Source organism: Notolabrus celidotus, chromosome 20 (assembly GCF_009762535.1).
Source record: "Notolabrus celidotus isolate fNotCel1 chromosome 20, fNotCel1.pri, whole genome shotgun sequence".
Lineage (NCBI taxonomy): Eukaryota > Metazoa > Chordata > Actinopteri > Labriformes > Labridae > Notolabrus > Notolabrus celidotus.
Genome location: NC_048291.1, coordinates 14,402,193 through 14,422,719, shown reverse-complemented (window position 1 = coordinate 14,422,719; position 20,527 = coordinate 14,402,193). Strand labels below are relative to the sequence as shown.

The following is a 20,527-nucleotide window of genomic DNA, read 5'->3' as shown; positions in this document are numbered from 1 at the left end:
AGGAGATTCTACGGGCGGAACTAGAAGGGTGTGCGTTGTTTACTGCATGATTCGGAACATTTAAACTATTTTAAAACCTGGGACAGCCAAAGAAGGTGAAATGTAATATCTCCAACATTCACTGCTAAAGGAGAACTGCTGTGGGACCATGTCAGCAAGAGTAACAGCTGCAGCCAAGTCCCCCTCTCCTGTCAAACCCCAGCATGAAGGAAGAGCGCTCGCAATCTAGATCTACAAATATTGTTAGTGGTGTAGAACTAATCAGGACCAGACAGCTTGAGTCCTGGACTTTGGTTCACATCTATTTTATGCTCAACTTTTTAACTACAAAGAAGCATAAAAGCATTGTTTATCTTTGTTGACCTCACATCTCCCTTGTCTGATTACATAAATGTGTTTCCATGCTTTCATTGATGACCTCCAGCATTAGCGACAAGCAGGTATTGATCTACCAGCTTTGTTGTGGTGGGCAGCTCTGCAAATGAGCAGAGAGAATTCTCGATCCACTAAGAACATTTTCAAACTACTGGAATATTTTAAAAAAAAATTAACAAACCTGCAGAAGTTTTTTGGAGCATACGGCGAGACTACTGCCTGCATGAACATGCATACACACCCAACATTTTACTGTTTAGCTCAATTAGAGTAGCTTGAGAGACACAAACTAATTCAAGAGTTGTTCAACGTTTCGGCAATTCAGTGAAATACTTCAGCAAATACTGAACAGATTACCATGAAACTTGGCACATAGATGTTGACCTTAAGGTACATCTTATATATATTGATCCCATGAGAAGGTCTACTGCTGAAAAGTTGTCCAAAACCTTAGGTCTAATACCAACAAACTGTATTAAACTTACCTCACAATCCCATCAGCCCTGCTGTATTCAGAGCTAATTAGCATATCAACATGCTTAACAAATGGAGACCATGTTAAACAAAATATCTGCTTGATATTATCATGCTCACATTGTTAACATGTAGTTGTTTTGAAGTCATAGCAAATGTTAGCATCTTGCAAAAATGATGACTATGGCCAGGGGCATGTCCAGACTTCTTGTAGTTGGGTGCCCAATCAGGGGAATGACTTAAAGGGGTAAGTCGCAGGGGTAACAAGATTCTTGAGCAAGTAGCAACTTAAACTAAAACTCTAGTTTAAGTTCAACTAAAAAGATAGAAGTTGTATTGTTGTGTATATTTTTCATAACCTTTTTAACACAAAATTGTATCACTTACATATTCTAAGCTTACATTTTTCAGTACTTAATGATATAATGTTTGACCAAAGTCACAATTATAAATACTCAAAAAACAACAACAACAACAACAACAAGCTGGAAGCATAATTCTGCACAAAGTATTTATTGGCTGTGCTGTGGTCACAAGATGTTGCCAATAAATGTATTATTGAGAGTTTGACTGCGCAGGAGTTTGCTTGCAATTTTGAAGGAACAAAATCAGACATCTGATTTTTTTTTTTCCTCCTACGTTCTCCTCTATTCTTATAACACAGTAAAGGATACTCCAGCAGTGGACTGAGCTTTCAAATACTGACCTTGTTTACATCAAATAACAAATTAAAACTGAACTTATATAAAAAAAGAAAACTTGCACATACATCAGCATGATAAGGATTCCCTGCTATGACAGAAAGCATGCTTGAAAAAAAAGATCTGAAGTATTTCAGTTTCCTTACTGTATTTACCTTTTCCCATCTGTTATAATGGAGGATAGGGGTTTAAGACCCATACTGCAGCCAGTCACCAGGGGGAGCTCTAAAAGTTCTAACTTCACTGGGGATCCAGCTTATTGTTCTGTACCATAGACTGTATAAAATATGGACGTAGTATCCATCATGTCACCCATCTGTTTCTGAATCACTGTTTTGAGGCCAATCGTCGTCGGCAGCCATATTGCTGCTGTCGAGCCATGCAGTGTGACGTAAAGAGGCAGGCTTTGAGCCTCCTACCCAACAGCTACAGTGTTCCCGCCTGTCAGTCAAGTCAGCTGTGCCTCTCACTGGGAGACTCTTAATCTAAATATCTTTGAAATTGCAGCGTTAGAAAAAAATTCACCCCCCTACAGTGGGTGCCGATCGAGAAATGATCTATCCAGACTACACTCGTCTTTTGTACCAGGCTTTTTTAAAACTGCAGTTTTTAGTACTTCCGCATTGGACTCATATTTTTAGACCGGAGGTTGACGCTTGTTCTGTACATGTTTGATAGAGTCTGTGGGATGGTACTTAGCTTGGCTAATCACATTTCAAAATCTGCCTCTGGTCGCTTCCCTGGAAGTGCCACTGATGACAATTAACATTATTATACCTAAAAGCTAACCACAACTCAGCATGCTAGTATTTAAAACAATATATTGGTTAAGTATAGACTTTAATCCCATTTCTGACAAATCTTATGAGTTTTACAAACTAGCATTAACCAGCTTTTGTAACTAACATTATTTTAAACTCTGTAATTTCATGTTACAGTGAAAGACCTTTTGTTTTCCTCTTCAGTGGTATCATTCAGACATGTACCACTACAGTTATCAACTACAAAACTTGAAAATATAATTTAAAACAAGTAAAAAGAAATCAGTCCGTTTTTAACTAATGCTCGGATTAACAACCACATAGATCAAAAGACAAGCATTTGGAAATGGTTTTCTGTCACAGATTATACAGTAAGGGATCTGCTCTAACTGCCTCCATTGGGAAAATTCATGATCAAATGAAAGGATCCTTCTGCAGGACAGAGATCAAGTATAAACAATTTTCTTTCAGTCATTTAACACCTGTTACTGTTTGTTCTGGAGTGAGGTCAGCAAATGACTGTTTTCTTTGTTGCCATCACATGGCTCACAGTTTCTCAAGATGGGGAGTGAAGGTAGCAACAGGGGACATAAGAAGCAGAGAGCAATGCCCCTCAACCAGGGCTGTTTTTCCAAAGGAGAGGTGATGCGATTAGAGCCCAGCTGGTCTTATGGAAACATGCTCATCCCCAGTGGGAGTGAGTGTAAAGAGACTCTTCTCATGGAGGCTGCCTCACTGCAAGTCCGTGCCTGTTAATGCAAAACAACCAGGACGAAAAAAGAACCAGGCCGCTGAGACTTCATTTTATATATACACCTCTTCTCGTCTTCTGAGTGTGATGAAGCCTGATCTGGTCATGGAGCTATCCCAGTGCCCCTCTGTGGACTGTCTTTTTTAAAGCCATTCTTATCATACCTTTGCATCATAGTTTGTCAAGAGATGATGAAAGGATGCTGTCATGGTCATGTACTTTGTTTTCAACAGTAAGAAAAGTCTCTGTTTTAAAGCTTTTAGGCTACCTTTTAATTGATCAAATAGCGCACAAACATCTGATCCAGAGGGAGGAAAAACTAGAGGGGGTGGGTAAGAGTGTCAGACTTTGGAGTGTCACTGTAATTGGTTTAGGTGTTAAGTATTTTTAAAATTTAGTTCCACACTGGAAAAGTGTAAGGTCTTTCTTTCCAATCATTTGATCCACCGCAAGAAAGCCAGCCAACTTATCCTGCTTCTGAGGCCTTGCAAAATTCACTGGGAAGTAATCAGCATCCTTAGCCCTGTTCACTTCTTTTTTAATTAAAAGTTGAAAGTAGTTGTCCTTTATGAACGAGGTGATGTATGTTTCTTAAAATAGACTTGGCACAACACTTAAATTTTTTGTTCAGATTATTTCAAAGTCCACCAAAACCTAAATTACACAAATAATCCTGGCTTCTGGGAAACAGCTGATGTCATTTGTGGTTTTTCAAAGTCATCAAAGTAATCTTTCAAGTTGGCAAAACATTGAAAAGGATCACATGCACACAGAGCATCAGACTGACAGGATTTCAACTCAAATTCTGACCTGGCACTGCCTTAATTCCATGCACAACTTCTTCCTGACTTGCTATCAGCTTGACTTTTTTAATTGTCATGTCCTTGCACTGCTTGTTTGCATTACTGGAGAAAATCCAGAGATGAGAAGACAATGTTGATTACCTGAGCTGACAGGTGTAACATTGAGCCCTCTCTCTGGTCCAAAGACGTCTTTGAGAGGCGTGCAGCTCCTCTCCTGTTACCTGTTCCACTCTCTGGACATGTAAAACTTGTCCTGTTTTCAGTGCTCCACTAAAGCAGAGAAGGCTTCCATTACACTTGTGGTTCTTGTACATTGCTTTAATTAAAACACACTTAAGAACCAGTCCTTCCTTTGGCACCATGCCAAGATGGGATACTGTCTGTATGTTTGGTTTTGCAGCAGGGCAAACACGTTTCAGTGCATTCGATTTAGATAGTTGCTACTTTAGGCATACATTTGGTTGCGTATTGATGAGCCATTGGATGGCAAATGGCTCTGTTTCAACTCATACATTACATGTCATCCTCTGCAGAGCTTCTGCTGCGTCATTCCCTCACAACAAACCTGCTTATACCAAGCGTAAATCACCTCTGTAATCTCGGGACAGGAGGGTCAAAAAAGAAAATTGTGCTGTGACGCAATGAATAATCTTCTTGTTTGGAGAGATTGCATTGCAAGCAGAATTGCTAGTTATTTTTAGAATGACGTAGCTGTCTGCTTACTAACAGTTATTTAGTGCCATTGAATAAGAATTGCACTTGTATTTTTGACTTTTTAATGTTTTCTCAAACAAAGATTACACTCTTCAATTAGTGATATTTATTGTGAAATTAAATCTTTCCATCTAGTCCTGCCTGATTGTCCTCGGCTGATCCTGAATGTCGTATACATAACACGGGGAGTGATGTTCTCACTCATGCACCTAACTGGGGACATGATGAACCCCATCTCTGCCTGTATGTTTTGGGGGTCAGGTTGCTTGACACCATGGGAAACTCAGCATTAGCATCCTGCAGCCGGATGGTAGAAAGGCCACTGCCACCGTGCCAAGGAGATAATCTCAACAAGAAAAGGGAGAAGTTGATATCGACCATCTGCTTCGTCTGGAGGGGATTTGATTGGCTTGCTCCAGCAGAGCGGAGCAGTGGGGATGATTAGGCCTCCCTGGTGTCCTATTCCACTGGGTGCCCGGCTCAATGTCACAACTGATTGGATCCCCTAATCTTGTTCAGGGTGAATTAAATCTGAAATGGGGAGGTGGAAGATTGCATTCAATTTGCCTTGCCCCTGATTCGGTGTGTTTGTGAATGTGAGTGTGTGTTTGTGTGGTGCTGTAACTCTTACTTACTCATCATATGATTAACAGGTACAGTATGAGATTACTCTCTTGGCTCTTGAAGAGGATATGTACTGTATCTTTGACACAATTTGTACTTGACGTTAATGTAGGGTAATCTGAATTGCAAATGCAGCCTGCAAGCTTACATCACAAACTGGGAGCCCAGTACAACATATTCTCAGTGACCGCCAACCATATACTTCCAACCCCATTGGGATAAAAAAGAGTGAAGAACATGGCATTTGCTGAAAAGGTTATATCTAAAGTAAGTGTTGATGCCTACATTGATTCCAAAGACTTTGGATGAAGATAAGTCAGGAGTTGGGAGTCTTAATATGAGTCTTACTCTTCAGCAGTAATCTTTTTATTTTGATAAAAAAAATGAATGAATAAATACAATATTATCTTTAAATAATGTGAAATTAACAACAATGGGAAGAGTTCAAATTAAGATTTTGTGCATGTAGTTCCTCAAGGGGTGATTTATGACAAATAAGCATAAGGACATTGGAGCATCAGAGAGAGCAAATCGACGTAGGCAAGAGAGAAAAGAGAGGTCTGAGGAAATCCCTTTAAGTTGTATTCACAGTTTCTTGTATAAGGTATGATTTAATTAAATAACTGTTCAAGAGACTTTGTTGTTCTGGAGGGGTTTGGGGGTTATTCAAATGTACCCCTTTGATTTTGGTTTTATGTAGAAAGTTATTAGCAATGCATGCTCCCGTTATAACATCCAGGCATTTAGTGCCAGACAATTCTACTTATTTGGTTGTATTAGGATAGACAGCTGAGTGGTCACCTTTGTAAAAGTGAATCAAGATTTGTGTTTTTGCATAGTGGCTCTATAATGAAATGATGGGACCAGCCCTGAGCATTATAGAAAAGTCCAATCTAATGTGCAAACGATAGAATTGCAAGAGCTATTGTGTCAAATGCAGCTCCATGCTGAAGGACAAATGTTAAAGAGTGTCAACTATTGACTTGTATAAGGAGATCATTTGTTGCCTTCAGCATTGCAGAGTCTGTGCTGTGGTGTGCTCTAAACCCTGATTAAAACTCCTCAGAAATATCAGGTAATTCTCTCAAACATCACTCCTTTGGCTTTGAATGCAGGCTTCCAGGCTCTTTGTTAAGATTTGTGTTTTGCAAACAGGGGTAAGCCTCTTTGTATTGGGCCCCCAAAGCACAACATTAACTGAACGAGGGTTCCTACTACATAGCCCCATTTATGTGCTTGCTCCTACTATCCATTTATGAACATGCTTGGTTTGTGGCAGTCATTAATGGCAGATTAGTCAAACCAGTACGATTGGTAAAATATGCAGTATTGGCATTGTAGATACCTGTAGCTCACGTATGCAAAGAGCCTTGGTCTGATGAAGGGGGCAATGCTGTTTGGATATTAGTGGTCATTTATGTGGAAGGTTACGTAACTTATTAGTAGGGCATAAGTGTTGGGACATGGGTGCAATGGGAGGGGTTACTTCACTGGACACTTATCCTTTTCATTAAAGCACAAGTTTCTTTGTGTTGTCTCTGTGTTCATGTCAAAGTCATGGTTTTTCAACATTCAACTTTTACCTCCTGAAAAAATTAATTCCAACCAACACTGCTATAATATACTGTACATAAAGTAACAAATGATTCCTCAGATTATCCCTGGTTAATGCAAATAAATACACTACAATCAACCAGAGATACAAATAAATGTAGTATAAATAGTACACACAGTAAACATAATTTAGCCGGGTCTTTTCTAATTGCCTGCTAATGAGTCCCATGTAATAGCCTACTATCGTCTTTCTCATATGTCTCCAAGCACTTTAAAAGCAACCAGAGCTAGGTTCCAAGTTTCTTTCTCTCAATTAATCCTCCGGGGGGATCATCACTGTGTTGCTGGTTGCCCAGATATTGTCATAGTAACCCTGGCTGAAGGCCTTTCTTGGCTCTTTTAGGTGCAGAAGCTACTTCATTCTGTGGGGGCCGATGTGCCACACACCAAGGGGAAAGACATCACTTCCATTCACAAAAACAAGTTAAAATCATTAAGGGATGAGTTTGATTCACTGAATGGAGAGCCAGAAGCATTGAGGACAATGGAAACAGGTTCTAGAATCCCAAGAGGGGCAGGGAAATAGGGAAACAAAAGAGTGAAAGAGTATCTCTCCTTCAACTTGGCACCACTGTCAGTACAGCGGAAGTTGCAAGCTTATAAGCTCTTTAAACTCATGATAATCAGAGGGCTACCATAAACCAGTTCTTCTCCTTTGTCAGAATTTAAGCTGGGCTAATCATAACTTGTTTTATGCTACACACACTGTAAATGTAGCTTGATGAATGTGGTGCTTGTTTAGCAGAGAGAATACAGTTTTGTGTTTTTTCAAGCCATAGCTTTTTTGCTGGACTTGGTTTGGGGCTTGATAAGTCCTGGGCGAGATCTTCAATTGTAAAAAGAAGGGAGGCAGACTTCAGCATAAACTCACTAACTAAGCCAGCTGAAGGTACCTATTGAATCTGATCATATAATACAGAGGGGTTAGTTCAGGCTATATTTCGTCATACCCAGCCTGAAAACATTGATATCTACGCTATTTAGCGCTATGCCCAACATGGTATTGCTTAAAGCATTACTCATCTGTTGTTCAAGAAAGCTAGCAACACAAAGAGGGTTTCCAGTGCAAGCTAATCACTGACAATGAAGCTTCTGATACCCAAATTCAGCTGATTTAAAAAAAAAAGTTTCTTAGATAACATCAGTTAAAGCTCATGTGAGGAGTTTTAGTTGGTTATGAAATAGGCTGAAAGTTAAACAGATGCCTTTTTATTACTCACAAAAGCAAACAAGGCAATCAGCGAGAAGACTGACTTTGTAATATTTAATGACTGTAATGACTGTGACGGGGTAGGTGTCAGACCAGAGGATAAACAGTATGTTGTATAAACAGACCTTTGCTTGCTTTTTCTACTGCTGAGCTTCATGTGAGTAATATGTCTTTTTTGTTATTATTGTTTGAAAACATAACTTACACATGTAGAAGAGAAAACCAGCAAAGACTTAAGATGTATTACTTTGTCCACAGGGGGAGCCAAGATCAACACAAACGTTCCTCACAGTAGCTTTAAATGAGAGCACAGTGATATTTACCATTGCTTTTGATGTTTGGACATTGTGAGATGGCAGTTGTCAGTCATTTTGTAAAAGGGATTTTCTGTTGGGCATGCCAAGTACTGATTTGCAATATTGGTGAGTGCTGTTTGTTTCCTGTGGACTTTCAAGAACACATCATGAATAAAAAAAAAGCTAAATATGTTATTATTCATTTTCTTTTTTAAGGTTTGTTCAGCAGCTGTATGATACTACAATTATAGTTCAAATAGATAGTGCTGTTCATTTATGTATGTGTATGTGCACATACCTCGGCCATCCCTGCCTCTGTCAGTACCCCAGTTGGACCACCCTCAAAAATCTGGTCACGCCCCTGTCGTTTAGTGTTTCATGTGGTTCCAACCTGGAATGGCATCATTACACTTCACATCTGGTGTTTTATATCCAAGTAATGCCTTGTCTGGGACTTACAGTGGCAGGGTTCCTTTAATAGTAACCTTGAAGGGCTGGACACAGTTCAGAGGTATCCATCTCCTATCAGCTGTCGTCATAAACAAGCCCCTCTTAAGTGTCCCGTGTTCTCCATCTTGGAATTTGTCCATGCTTTATGAAACTTTATTACATGTTTCATTCCCAGGCTTCACTAACTATGACTGAGTGAAGACTGTCAGTAGAAGTTAGCAAAAAAGACAGAAATAGAGGAGTGAAAAGAAAAGAGATTTAGATATGTTACTCTTAACTTAGCAAGAGTCTTAACTGTTTTAACTTAACTGCAGGGGGATCTAGTTGCCAACAAGGCTTGTTATGATGGAAGTAGGCATCATAATTGGCGGTCAGGGAGGCTTTGTGTTTATTTATTTATTCATTTATTTTTGGCCCACTCTGTGATTCCTTTATAGGCAACAAACTGCAACACTGCACAGAGCCAAGTCCTTTTAACACAAGGTGCTACTGGTCAAGAGCCAACAATGAGCAAAGAGTAGGTATCACTTTTGTTTCCTGGCTCTGGATACATTTGTCAAGGTCTGAGGAGCCTGAGCCAGAAAGATAAAGGTCAGTAGCATGAATAGACTTAACTGACAGACATACAGCAGTTGAAAGAATGTAGCATATTCTGACCAAATTACAATCTGATGAGAGCGTGATCCCAAATAATGACATGAGTGGAGGTAATTTTGCATGAAAAGCGAGGGAAACATGAACTATGCAGGTGCACAGACAATAACCTTGTATGCTGTTGTGTGAGAAATTCCTATTGGTTGGTCCTTGTGCGACCAAAAACACCCTCTGGAATAAACAGAGATATTGTCTTTCAGCATGATGGAGGAATGGAAAAAGTCTGAATTGGGTCCAGCATATTGTACCTGTTATGCTCCTACTCCTCCCCTGAGTGTCATGAGATGCTCAGCTGTCGAAGATAGAGCCAAAATGACTACCAGCAGCTGTGGGTCTGAGATTGAAAGAGACTGTGTGTGTTTTTGTTGCTGCATTGGGTTATTGTAGTTCAAAAATCAACTATTGTGATCAAATATCAGGAGGGGAAAACCACCAATAGAACAGAGCAGGGGAGATTTAATACAATGTTACGTGAGGTTCAAAGTGCATCAGGTATGGGATGAAAAAATTCTGTCAATTTAAGCCCTGGAAGAGAGATAGAAAACAACAGATTTAAAAAGATAAGCACCCCTTGACACCAAAAAAAAGTCAGAATACGCCCCATGAGAGGAGACAGATCACTACAGGGGTTTACACTGTCTCTATAACCAGGAATCCCCTTCCTGTGCACACCCACACACGAACACACTTTCACCAAAACAGCAGCAGCAGAAGGTTCTGGCAAGTGCGTCAGCTGTTGGCTGTGTGGTTAAGTACACTTTCATCTGTGATCTGACACTCTGTCCTGTTTATAGTAAGGAGGAAATCTTTGTAGGTCAAAGCCAATTGTCTGTGTATTCTGATATTTCGCATAATTTTAATTCATTGAATTCATCATTTGCGCAAAATGATGTCTATAATTAGAAAAAAATGGGATATTCAACTATAAATGGAAAAATGTATGAGATATTTGATTTTTCCCTGGTCACAGTCATTCCTCTAAACTTCAGCTTTGTTTCATCATAATATTACTCGAGCATACGACAGACTAAATTCTGATGGCAGTTCTTTGGTTATTGGTTGAGCTTTTTTGCAGATGGATAGCTTAAAGTGGATTATCCTCAAGGTTGTGACATGAGTCCTCAAGTCAATCACTGATGTAGGAGAGAAATTAACTTACCCATCCTGTCATCATTGTATTAGAACTGTTTTTTAGGACTTGAATCCTCAAGTTTGTCTCTTTGACTATCTCAAATCTTTCTTTTTTATTCGGTCCAGAGGAGACCTCATTTGGACATGAGGGCAGATCTGGCATGAAATAAAACCTAACCAAACCATCTATAGAGGTAGCTTTTTTAGCAAAGTGCAACTGTTCATATCAGCTGGGATGCTAGTTGGGGTCGCTTATTTCGGCAAGCATAACCTCTAAGTGAAAATGTAGAATCTTTATACCCAGTAAAGACTGTGAGTGGGGGAGGTGTTCGTGTTTCTGTTTGTAGCATGTTTGTTGTCCATGTAGTATTGACCATTTACGTATCAGCAGGCTTTGTTGTATGCAAGACAGTTATCCAAATGGAGATCAAAAGCAGGCTGAACACAATCCGGGTAACAACATCCTAGCTCCCATTGGCAGCAATCTGACTAATACCTCTGTAAACAAGTATTTGACTGCAACTCACAAAGCTAGCATCTTTACTTTTCTGCATGATGTTATTTCTGACCTGCAGCCTATGAATTGCAAATGAATCACTAGAAAATCATTTTAATTTTGAGATCATAATAAAATATGCCAGAGTGAAGTTTTCTGTAATTTATTATTAACAGTGAAACTAAGACCTACCATAATCCGATAAACGGGAACTGCTTCAGGGGGTGTGATGCACCAGGAAATTATGGCATTATCTTGTAGACATATCTGGAGGGTAGAGTTGGTTTTGCTTTTGATCTGAGCTCACTGTTGCAAACTAGACTGTAAACTATATTGGGCAAGCCAAAGGAAGTCTTTACTAGAAGTCTGGCTACATTGGGATTACCCCGAAGTTGGACATACTTTCCAGTGGCAGTGGTTAGACAATAGCCAATGGGAATGAAGATTGAGGCAACCAGAATGTTACAATTTATTTGTTTAATAAACCTTTATGCAGATGATACTTCATTATCTAATTTACTCCAAATGGCATAAAACATCAGTAAAATAGCATTATTTTACATCATGCTTAACTGACTGGGTAACTGTTGACTGAATAAGAGCAAAATAAATTCCATTTCTCATAGACTTCTTTACAAACTGACTCTTTTAGCACCTAGCTGAGTTACCCAGTGGGAGCCATTCGATATAATGCAGTTTTTACTGTGCTCACTTTTCTAACCTGGAGGCTACATCCACTGCTTTTATGCAGAGTATGCCGTCAACACACAGCCATCATTGACTGACGAGCTGGCTGCATGAGACAGCTATTCTCTGCTGCACCATCAGACCCAACAGAGGCCTTACGCAAGCGCCATGTCATCAGGATTACATAATTACAGAAATTAATCCAATTGTACTCTGCAAAGATGCGTCATGGTGATCTTTTTCATTCCATGCCACATTTGGGGGCAAGGATACAAATAAGGCTAAAGAGGCCACCACAGAAATTTGCTAATCATAATTAATAATAAAACTAATTTAATAATGTGACCTGTGTATCAGTTCACAGGCTTCAGTAGGCTGTTAAAGAATGTTCTCACACTTGTATTGGCTTCCAGAAAAGTTTGCCATCTGCAGGCTCTGTCCCACTTCCAGACTTGTTGAGACAATAAGTCATTCTGACTGAATGGTTACAACTTATGAATGTCACTACCTGTTCTGTTTCCTTGCTGTAAGCCACACATGAACTCATTGTCACAGCTTTACTTTACTGTCAATATCAATGCAGTGCTATGCTTTCTCGGAAAATATACAAAAACAAAGTAGCTGAGTGTGTGAGAGATGTCACATCTGTCAGACAGACAGAAACAAAGTGTGTGATGATACCTTAAACCTTCTTTTCTCAGTTCAGCCCCATATGGAAGACTTATTTTCATGTTTCATGTTTGCAGATAGAGTGCCGTCATTACCGAAAATTTCCATTTATCTTCTCCCGAAAAGAGGGATAAATGCAGCAGGTCATGTTTAAGTCTGGTTGTCTTTGACTGTAAAGTTACCTATTCTTCTGTTTTTGCAGTGTACTATTGCTTCTTTTGCCTAATTGAAGGGTACAGAAAATGTGACAGTCACATATAGTTCATAATTGTCTCTGCCTAATGCATAACAACTCTTGGTTAAACAGCAAGACAAGGTTAAAACGGTCACTAATGTACTGATATATACATTTTTCACATTGATTTTCACACCTGTTTTTCATAATTAAAAAGGATTAGTTTTGCTTTTTTCAAATGTCAATGACGCCTCAACAGCATAAGAATTTGAATCAGGCCAAATACACATATTTACAGCTATTTATAAGATTATAGCTGTGCCCCACATAGGTTCTGACATTTTTCTGATATAACACCCTTTCTAAATATATTCAGGAAGGACTTTATCCAGGCTGCACACACTTCCTCCTGAGTGATAAATATGCCTATGATTTTTTACACTCGCTAAAATTATGTGCACGAGCTGTCTACAAGTGACAGTCACTGAGATAAAACAGGGGCTTTCTGAACTTTTATAAGAGTACAAATGCCACATTTCAACTGGTCATATCTTTATTTTTTATCGGTTCATGCTGAGGTCTGGAGAATGGAATATGTCTACCGGCCTATGAGTGATTTTCCATCCAGAATCCTGGGACCATTACCTTATTTAGATCAAAACAGATAAATCAAGTACTATGTGTTCTGTGTTGCTTATATTCTACCATCTAATCTGAAGGTCAGGCTGATCAGCCTGACGTTAATAAGCCAGTTCAGGGAGTCACCATGAGAGACGTCACCAGCATCATCGACAGGCACTCTCAGGCCAACATTTGTAGTCGATTTCTCTCAGCGCACCCAGCACGGACTGATCAGCCACCAAATCTGTTCAGTTAAATATCATCCCAGAGGTGTCAGGAGTTAAGATGTGTCATCACTGCCATCGTAAAGAGGATGTTTTTAATAGAGAGCTGGATCTTAATGAACCCAATGTGTCATATAACAAACCTCAGTGCAGGACTCAGAGGAAGCAAACTAAGTTCATCATGTTATGTAATAAAGGAAATGAGACTAACTTAATGAGTATTAATTGAAATTTAGTTTCTAAGAGTGAAAGAGACATTACCCATTTTCAGTCCTAGTCTAAGCTTTGTGGCAGTTTCATAGGCTAATGTGGAAAAAGCCCCGCGGCAGCACCCACTTCCTATGCAGAACCCAATCAAACCGGCTCACTGCCTTCCTGCGGACGTGTCGGATCAATAGATCCCAACTACGTCTCATTCTGACAGAACAAAGCTGTGAATGGAAACTAACTCAGATTATGACAGATGTATCAAACTCAAATACAGGTTCCCCTCAGAGACAACTATATTGATCACATCTGTAGCTTATAGAGTTTTATTCGTGCTTATGCTGGATAACAGAGGTTGGTGTGTGATCATACTATCTTGGCTGCCCCCCTTCTGGAGCATTTTTGTGTTATGTAATCTGTGTGTTAACAGATCACGTTGAAACTATTGATTTTTTTCTATTTAAAATAACTGAAAAGTGAAAAATATTTGTTATAATGAGCAATCATACTCTTGTTCTCTTAAAATGTGTGACTTTTTGAAATATGAATTGGTTCTAGTACACATTTAGTCGCACCGTAGAACACAATACACTTTTTCTAGTTTTCTAAAAGAGATCAAGAAAGGTGAATGACGTGTTCTTTCCATTACTGTCACTGGAAATGACTTCCAGCAGAGCTAACTGATAAAGCATTGGGTCTCTGTGGACCTGCAGCACTAGAGTGAGTCACTTTGGTGAATTAGAGTAATGATGGTGTGAGCCATGACAGCGAGCACACTGGATTTTAGGCCAAAGCTCCAAATAAAGTAGCAGCATGTCCAGGTGTCACACAATTGAGGTCATGATGCAAATTCTCACACACGTGCATTGCAAAGCTCATGTTAACACAAAAGGAAAGCTAATAGTTGTTAAGCAGCTCAATCGTTGTATTACTACATGTTAACAATCAATGCGTCAACTTCATAATGATTTTGTTGCATTTTTATTGAAAAAGGGACATTAACAGTTTTCAACAACTGCAATATCAATATACAGTATTCGCTTCATAATTTACAAAAGATTTTAAAAAATTCTGTACAGTCTCCGGTTTGTGCAGGAAGTTGGGAAGACCCTGGTAGAAAAATAAAGACCTAGGACAGGAGAATTGTCAGTGAGAGATCAGATAAAGCTTCTTAAAAGTTGTTCTTACCAGAGATGCAGAAAAGTGTCAAAACAACACCTTTAGTAAGGGTTACAAAAACACGAATGCTCAGTCACCTGTAAGACTGGAATCAAGTGTGCTGATTTTGCTCAGGAAAACTTACTAAGAGGACTTGATGCTTATAAAGACAAAGCAAGGGCCCATTCAGAAATGACAAAATAACTTCACAAGACCCGCGGTGGCGAAGTGAGAGGATTAACTGGGATGTGTCCACATTCTGCTCGCCATAAACACTGGTGTTAATATAATTTAGACTACGTCAAAGCCAATGATTTAATGATCTGACATCCAACCTTTGAAAACATCAAGATTAAACCCAACTAACAGGTGAGAAACGGTTGTCTCTTTAAATTTATACATTTGGCTTTGGTGCAAAAAGAGGGGGAGGAAAGGGAGGGGTGTTCTGGTGAGGAAGAAATGCACTAAAGCTTTGGAAAACACACTGACAAATTCATGCTTGTCTACGTCCACAAATAACATCATAGGCTGCATCTGCACTCTTCAAAATTGATACTTTGAAAGACAAATAATACATTTTGGCTCCTAGATTTCTCTCTCAACATACAATATGTAACTTAGCAGCACTTATCATCAACATTCATAACCTCGGCTCAGGGCTGAGTTCCCCGTCACATTCTACCACAGATCTATATTGCACATTAAAACATGAAGACCTTTCAAGAAGGGCAGCATACTGCTCAGATAAACCCCTTTTAAAGCTTTCTTTATTATTGTGACAACTATTGCAGTGTGTGCTTAGTAGAGGCCAAACCTCCCACCACGACAGGGACTTTTGTTAAGGCACACATTGCAAAAGATGCCTAACTTAGACAAGATGATAGTTGGAAGAGCATGGTGTTCTTTAACTCATGATGTGCGCAAGGAATCTTTGCCCTGCCTTGCATCATGGAGCAACAGAAAAACCATCGCAATGAGAGAAACTAAATGCGTTTTGCTAAGAGACCAGCTCATTAAAAAACCTTTGTGGAGGTGGTTAAACATTTATTTAGCAATTAAATAGAGATTAATTAATTAACAAAATAAATTATTTTTTTGGTTGGCAATTAAATACAAATCTTAAAGTTTTTTTAACTAAGATAAATTGAATTAATCTAGCCTGTCACAACCTTGTGTGACTTATAGGCCTCAAAAAGGAGCTTATATGTCCAAGATACTAAATGTGCAAACTGTAAATGGGCCCTGTAATAAATGAGAAATTGTTTTTCTAGCATAGTTTTTCCTTTTTATTTACCCAATTGACTAGTCTACTTAATATTTAAAAATGATAGACTTCACAGTGTGTAAGTGATGGCATCTGACCCATGTTATCCCTCTAGCTCCATTTAATTAGTTCAATCTTCACCATTAACAGTGCAACATGTCTGGATTCCTATGGCGTCCTATGGGTGAGCTTTTGCATAGAGAAAATCATACTCAAATCACAGCTTTTTTACAAACTGTCATGCATTACAAACAAGCATTCAAGACCAAATCAAGCTAGTGTTAACATACCCTGCAGTATTTTTTTACCCTTTGTTATCTCTGCAGTCATATTTCTGATTCTGCTGTCAAAGGCCTTGATTCCAAAGGCAAAGAGTCAAGATTGCATTCAGAGTCTGACACCACATCAGTGTTGGTGTCCTCAAGGTCAAAGACCTCAACACCCCTCATCTCCCTGTTATCTTCCTCCTCAAACTCCTCCTCCATCTCCACTTTTTCCAGAGCCACCTCATTTTCGTAGCAAAAAGAGTTCCTCGGGCTGGAGGCGTTTGAATTCCTCTCAGCCAGCTCCCTGGCACTACAGTCAGGTGTGCTGGGCACCTCGTACGTGTTGTCAAAGCGCGAGTAGTCTACTTTATAGTAGTTCTTTTCCTCAAAGAGCACAGGCTCGAAGCGGTGGCCCCAGAGGATTTCACTCGCCACATAGGAGCTCCGACATTGAGTAGTCATGGCTGTGGCCTCAACCATTCCCTCCAGAATCACCACGATCTCAAACTCTGATGTCTCCAGCTCCTGTTTGCTCATCTCGTAGAACGGGCTGTCCTCATCGATCTCGTGCACGATGGTGATTGGAGACACCAGGAAGATTCTGTCGATGCCACTATCAAAGCCCACGTCAATGTCCACCTGATCCAGTGGGATGTACTCACCCTCTGCAGTGGTGCGGGACTTGAGAAGCTGGGCCCTGACGTGGGCCTCCACCAGATGACTCTTCCTCAGGTTCCCCACACGCCACATGAGGCAAAGTTTACCGTCCCTCATGGCCACCGTAGCATAATGGCTGAACACCAGGGTCTCGTTCCTCTTTTTGGGCTTGGCCATCTTGGCCATAACTGCACCAATGATGAAAGCATCAATGATGCAGCCAATGATGCTTTGGAAGACAACCATAAAGACAGCAACAGGGCACTCCTCTGTAACGTAGCGATAGCCATAGCCAATAGTGGTTTGTGTCTCCACTGAGAACAAGAAGGCAGCAGTGAAGCTGTCCACATTGGAAACACAAATCTGAGTCTCATTGTGTAAATCCCCATAAGAAAGGGCCACTAACCAGAAGACAAAACCAAAAAACAACCATGAGAGCAGGAAAGAAAGGCAGAATACGAGCAGCATCCAGCGCCAGCGTATGTCCACGCAGGTGGTGAAGATATCTGCCAAGTACCGCTGGCCTTTCTCACTCATATTGATAAACTGCACATTGCAGTGGCCATCCTTACTGACGAAGCGGCTCTGATGTTGGTGCTCTGTGTGCACCTTGTTGACATTGCCGTTTCCATAGCCATTTGGGACAGCAATAGCAGCCAGCTTCATGCCATCTTCCTCAGAGGACACAATGCTGTAACGGTGGCTTCGCACACTCCCCATTGCTTCCGCCTGGGAGGGCTGGGCCGAATCTGCTTTGGAAAACAGTCTAAGTTTTTGGTAGAAGCGTTGGAGAAACAGTTTTGAATGATCCTGGGTACAAACTGTAGCAGAAAATTGGGACTAGATCCTGCAGTGGACAAGGGCGGCAGGGCATGCGCTTCTGCAGCCGGGCAGGTCACTCCTCTCTGACGGATGCTTTGAACCTCATCAGTGAAGTGTGCTGTGGAAATAACAGGCAGAGAGACAAACAGTTTTAGAGTAATTGGCTGAACCAGGGTGAAGATCAGCATGTGGGGGTGTGTGGTTACCTGATGTCTAAATAATGCATTGCACATCTTAAGTTTGCAGCACTATTCCTCAAACAATGTACAAACATTGGGTTCAGTTCCATTAGATAGCATAGGAAATGCATTGCTGTGCAGTAAGGTTTGTAGATTATAAACATTATTTGAGCACTGAGAGAGCTGACAGAGTTGGATAGGATGTTTACTCTGCATAATGCAAGTATTAATTAAGCAGGTCAGCCCATTGGGAGCTGAGTCAAATTACAGACGAAGCTCATGTGAATCCAGAGAGCCACTGATACAAAGTAGCAGCTTTGTTACCAAACTCTGTGCAGACATAAGTTAGAAAGCATTGTTAAACATTGAGCATGCATCCAAAAATGACAGCTGAATCATTTTGTGCTATTTAATCTCAGCTACTGAGCTACACTTACACATGTGCATAACCAAAACTAATTCACACTATGGTTTGCGCCAGCACATCATGTAACAGCCTTTAATGAACCTTGCAGCTTTTCATAGAGGATGGGTCTCTTTCTCTGAAAACTGTAACCTTGTGCCCCATGTAATAGAGTCACAAGGACAGCTAAATTAGAAAAGCTATCGACTCGGTGTGTGTGGCCTGAAAGGTCCAATAAAATGCAGCACCACAGGCTACATCAGGCTGTGGTCAGGCGGACATGCTCTGCTTGCGCCAAAATAACATCCCACCTCCAGTTTTGACTCTTTTGTCAAAGGGGAAGAGTCCAATAGGTGACTAAGTTTGGAATAGAGTTAGGGTGCCAATTTTGAAAAGGGTATTCAGATTGAGCTTAGGTTTCTAAAACACATTACAGATGTCAAAAATGTATCTTAATATATTTTCATATTTAAGTGTGGATTGAAGTGTTGTGACAGGGACCACATGTCATGTGGGCTAAAATGTGCAGGACGTGGTCCTAAATCCTCCTGTATCCTCTGTGTTTTTTCTAAACTCATGATGTCACTGCTGGGTCAACTAGAAATAGCAACCTGTCACGCACACTATTGGGAATATGTGGCTCCATTCATTCACAGCTCAATGCATGCCAACCAATTTACTTTATAAGATTTCTGTGATTGTACTAAATGTTTAAAACACTGAATTCATCTATTGAGCCCACCTCTTTAACTCATCTTAAACCCATAAAAAATACATGTTTTAATGAGAATACTCATCAAATGTAGAACATGCAGCCTCCTTAACATAATACAACATCCAGTTTGCAATTCACTCATGAATTCAAGTGTTTTGCCGGCACAGATGCCAACTATGTTGTATCTACAGTAAGATAGAAGTTCAGATAAAGAAGAATGCAGAAAGGATAATTGTGTGGTACTTTATGACTTAGACAGCCTACACTTGACAGTGACAGACTGTGAATTAAATCTCAAACTTTTACAGTGTAATGCTCTGTTACTGAGCACATTTCAAACTTGAGTGTCTCTCTCTCTTTTGCCTCATGTTGCAACTGTCACACAGTTTTATTGAGTTCTGTCTCCCGTGGCTTTCATCTCCTCCCTACATCACATCTCTTTTTATTGCATGTTTGTACATGGTGACAGAGCAAGGCTTCTATAGGCTCCACAACCTGTGATTGTTTGTTTTGCATGTGTTCTCTCATGGTCAGAAGCTGAGGCAGATGGAAACTGGTTACATAAAGCTGCTCTATTTATTATTACACTAATCAATAACTTTGGACATGCATCCAGTGGGTTGTTTTAAGCTTTTGCAACACTTGTTGTTGAATACTGGAAGCCTATTTAGATTTCAAAAGCCATTCACATTTTATACATGGCGTGTTTCATTCTATAAGGTCATTAATATGTTAAGAAATTTACAAATCTTAGGTCATGCCTGGGCTTTAAATGACAGGTGCGTCAAAATGCAACATATAATAATAATAATAATAATAATAATAATAATAATAATAATAATAATAATAATACAGCGTTATGAACCAGCATTCTTAGCATAAGCAGTTTTTTTGCTTTTTTGTGCAGTTTTAGCATTGTGAAGTACGAGCAACCATCAGTTATTGATGGTCTGCATTTCTATTAATACACCTATTATATTACAATCTATATCTCATGCTACGTCACACTCGTAGTTACATATTAATCTTTCCCGCTTATTACACCTACCTGTTGGTCCTCGCTCTGCAAATCTGTTGTTATCTTGTCGTAATAAGTCCCATGTGCCAGTTTAACATACTGCACACTTCTTTTTCTCCTTACTGCTCTTTTGTAATGTTCACCGAGCTTCCCGTCTGGCGCTGCAAATTCTGCCATAACCCTCTCCAGCAAAACTGAGGAAGATGTTTGTGGATGCAAAGACAGACTTTTAAAACACGTGTGCTTAACCCCGCCTCCATCCGGCCAGCGGCCAATAGAAAGCTGAAGCGCCTGTTTGAGGGTCTGTATCATGATGGGTCTGCACTGTTTGTCTGAGTGGAAGGTAAGAGGAATAAAAAACTTCCTTTTCTCTTCAATGGACGATGAAAACTTGATGTTGTTATTACC

At 39.9% G+C, this 20,527-nt stretch overlaps 1 protein-coding gene across 1 annotated transcript; it reads right to left on the bottom strand.

The window, feature by feature from the left end:
• Positions 1 to 14,602: 14,602 nt before the first annotated feature.
• LOC117831844 (inward rectifier potassium channel 2-like) lies at positions 14,603 to 20,328 on the bottom strand. Its single transcript, XM_034710728.1, has 2 exons — positions 20,150 to 20,328; positions 14,603 to 17,922 (listed from the first exon to the last, which is right to left on the bottom strand). The coding sequence occupies exon 2, from the start codon at positions 17,700 to 17,702 to the stop codon at positions 16,386 to 16,388; it is 1,317 nt and encodes a 438-aa protein (XP_034566619.1). The 5' UTR covers positions 17,703 to 17,922; positions 20,150 to 20,328; the 3' UTR covers positions 14,603 to 16,385.
• Positions 20,329 to 20,527: the final 199 nt, after the last annotated feature.

Coding starts and splice junctions, on each gene's coding strand:
- LOC117831844 (XM_034710728.1), bottom strand. CDS start 17,702: ATGGGGAGTGTGCGAAGCCACCGTTACAGCATTGTGTCCTCTGAGGAA.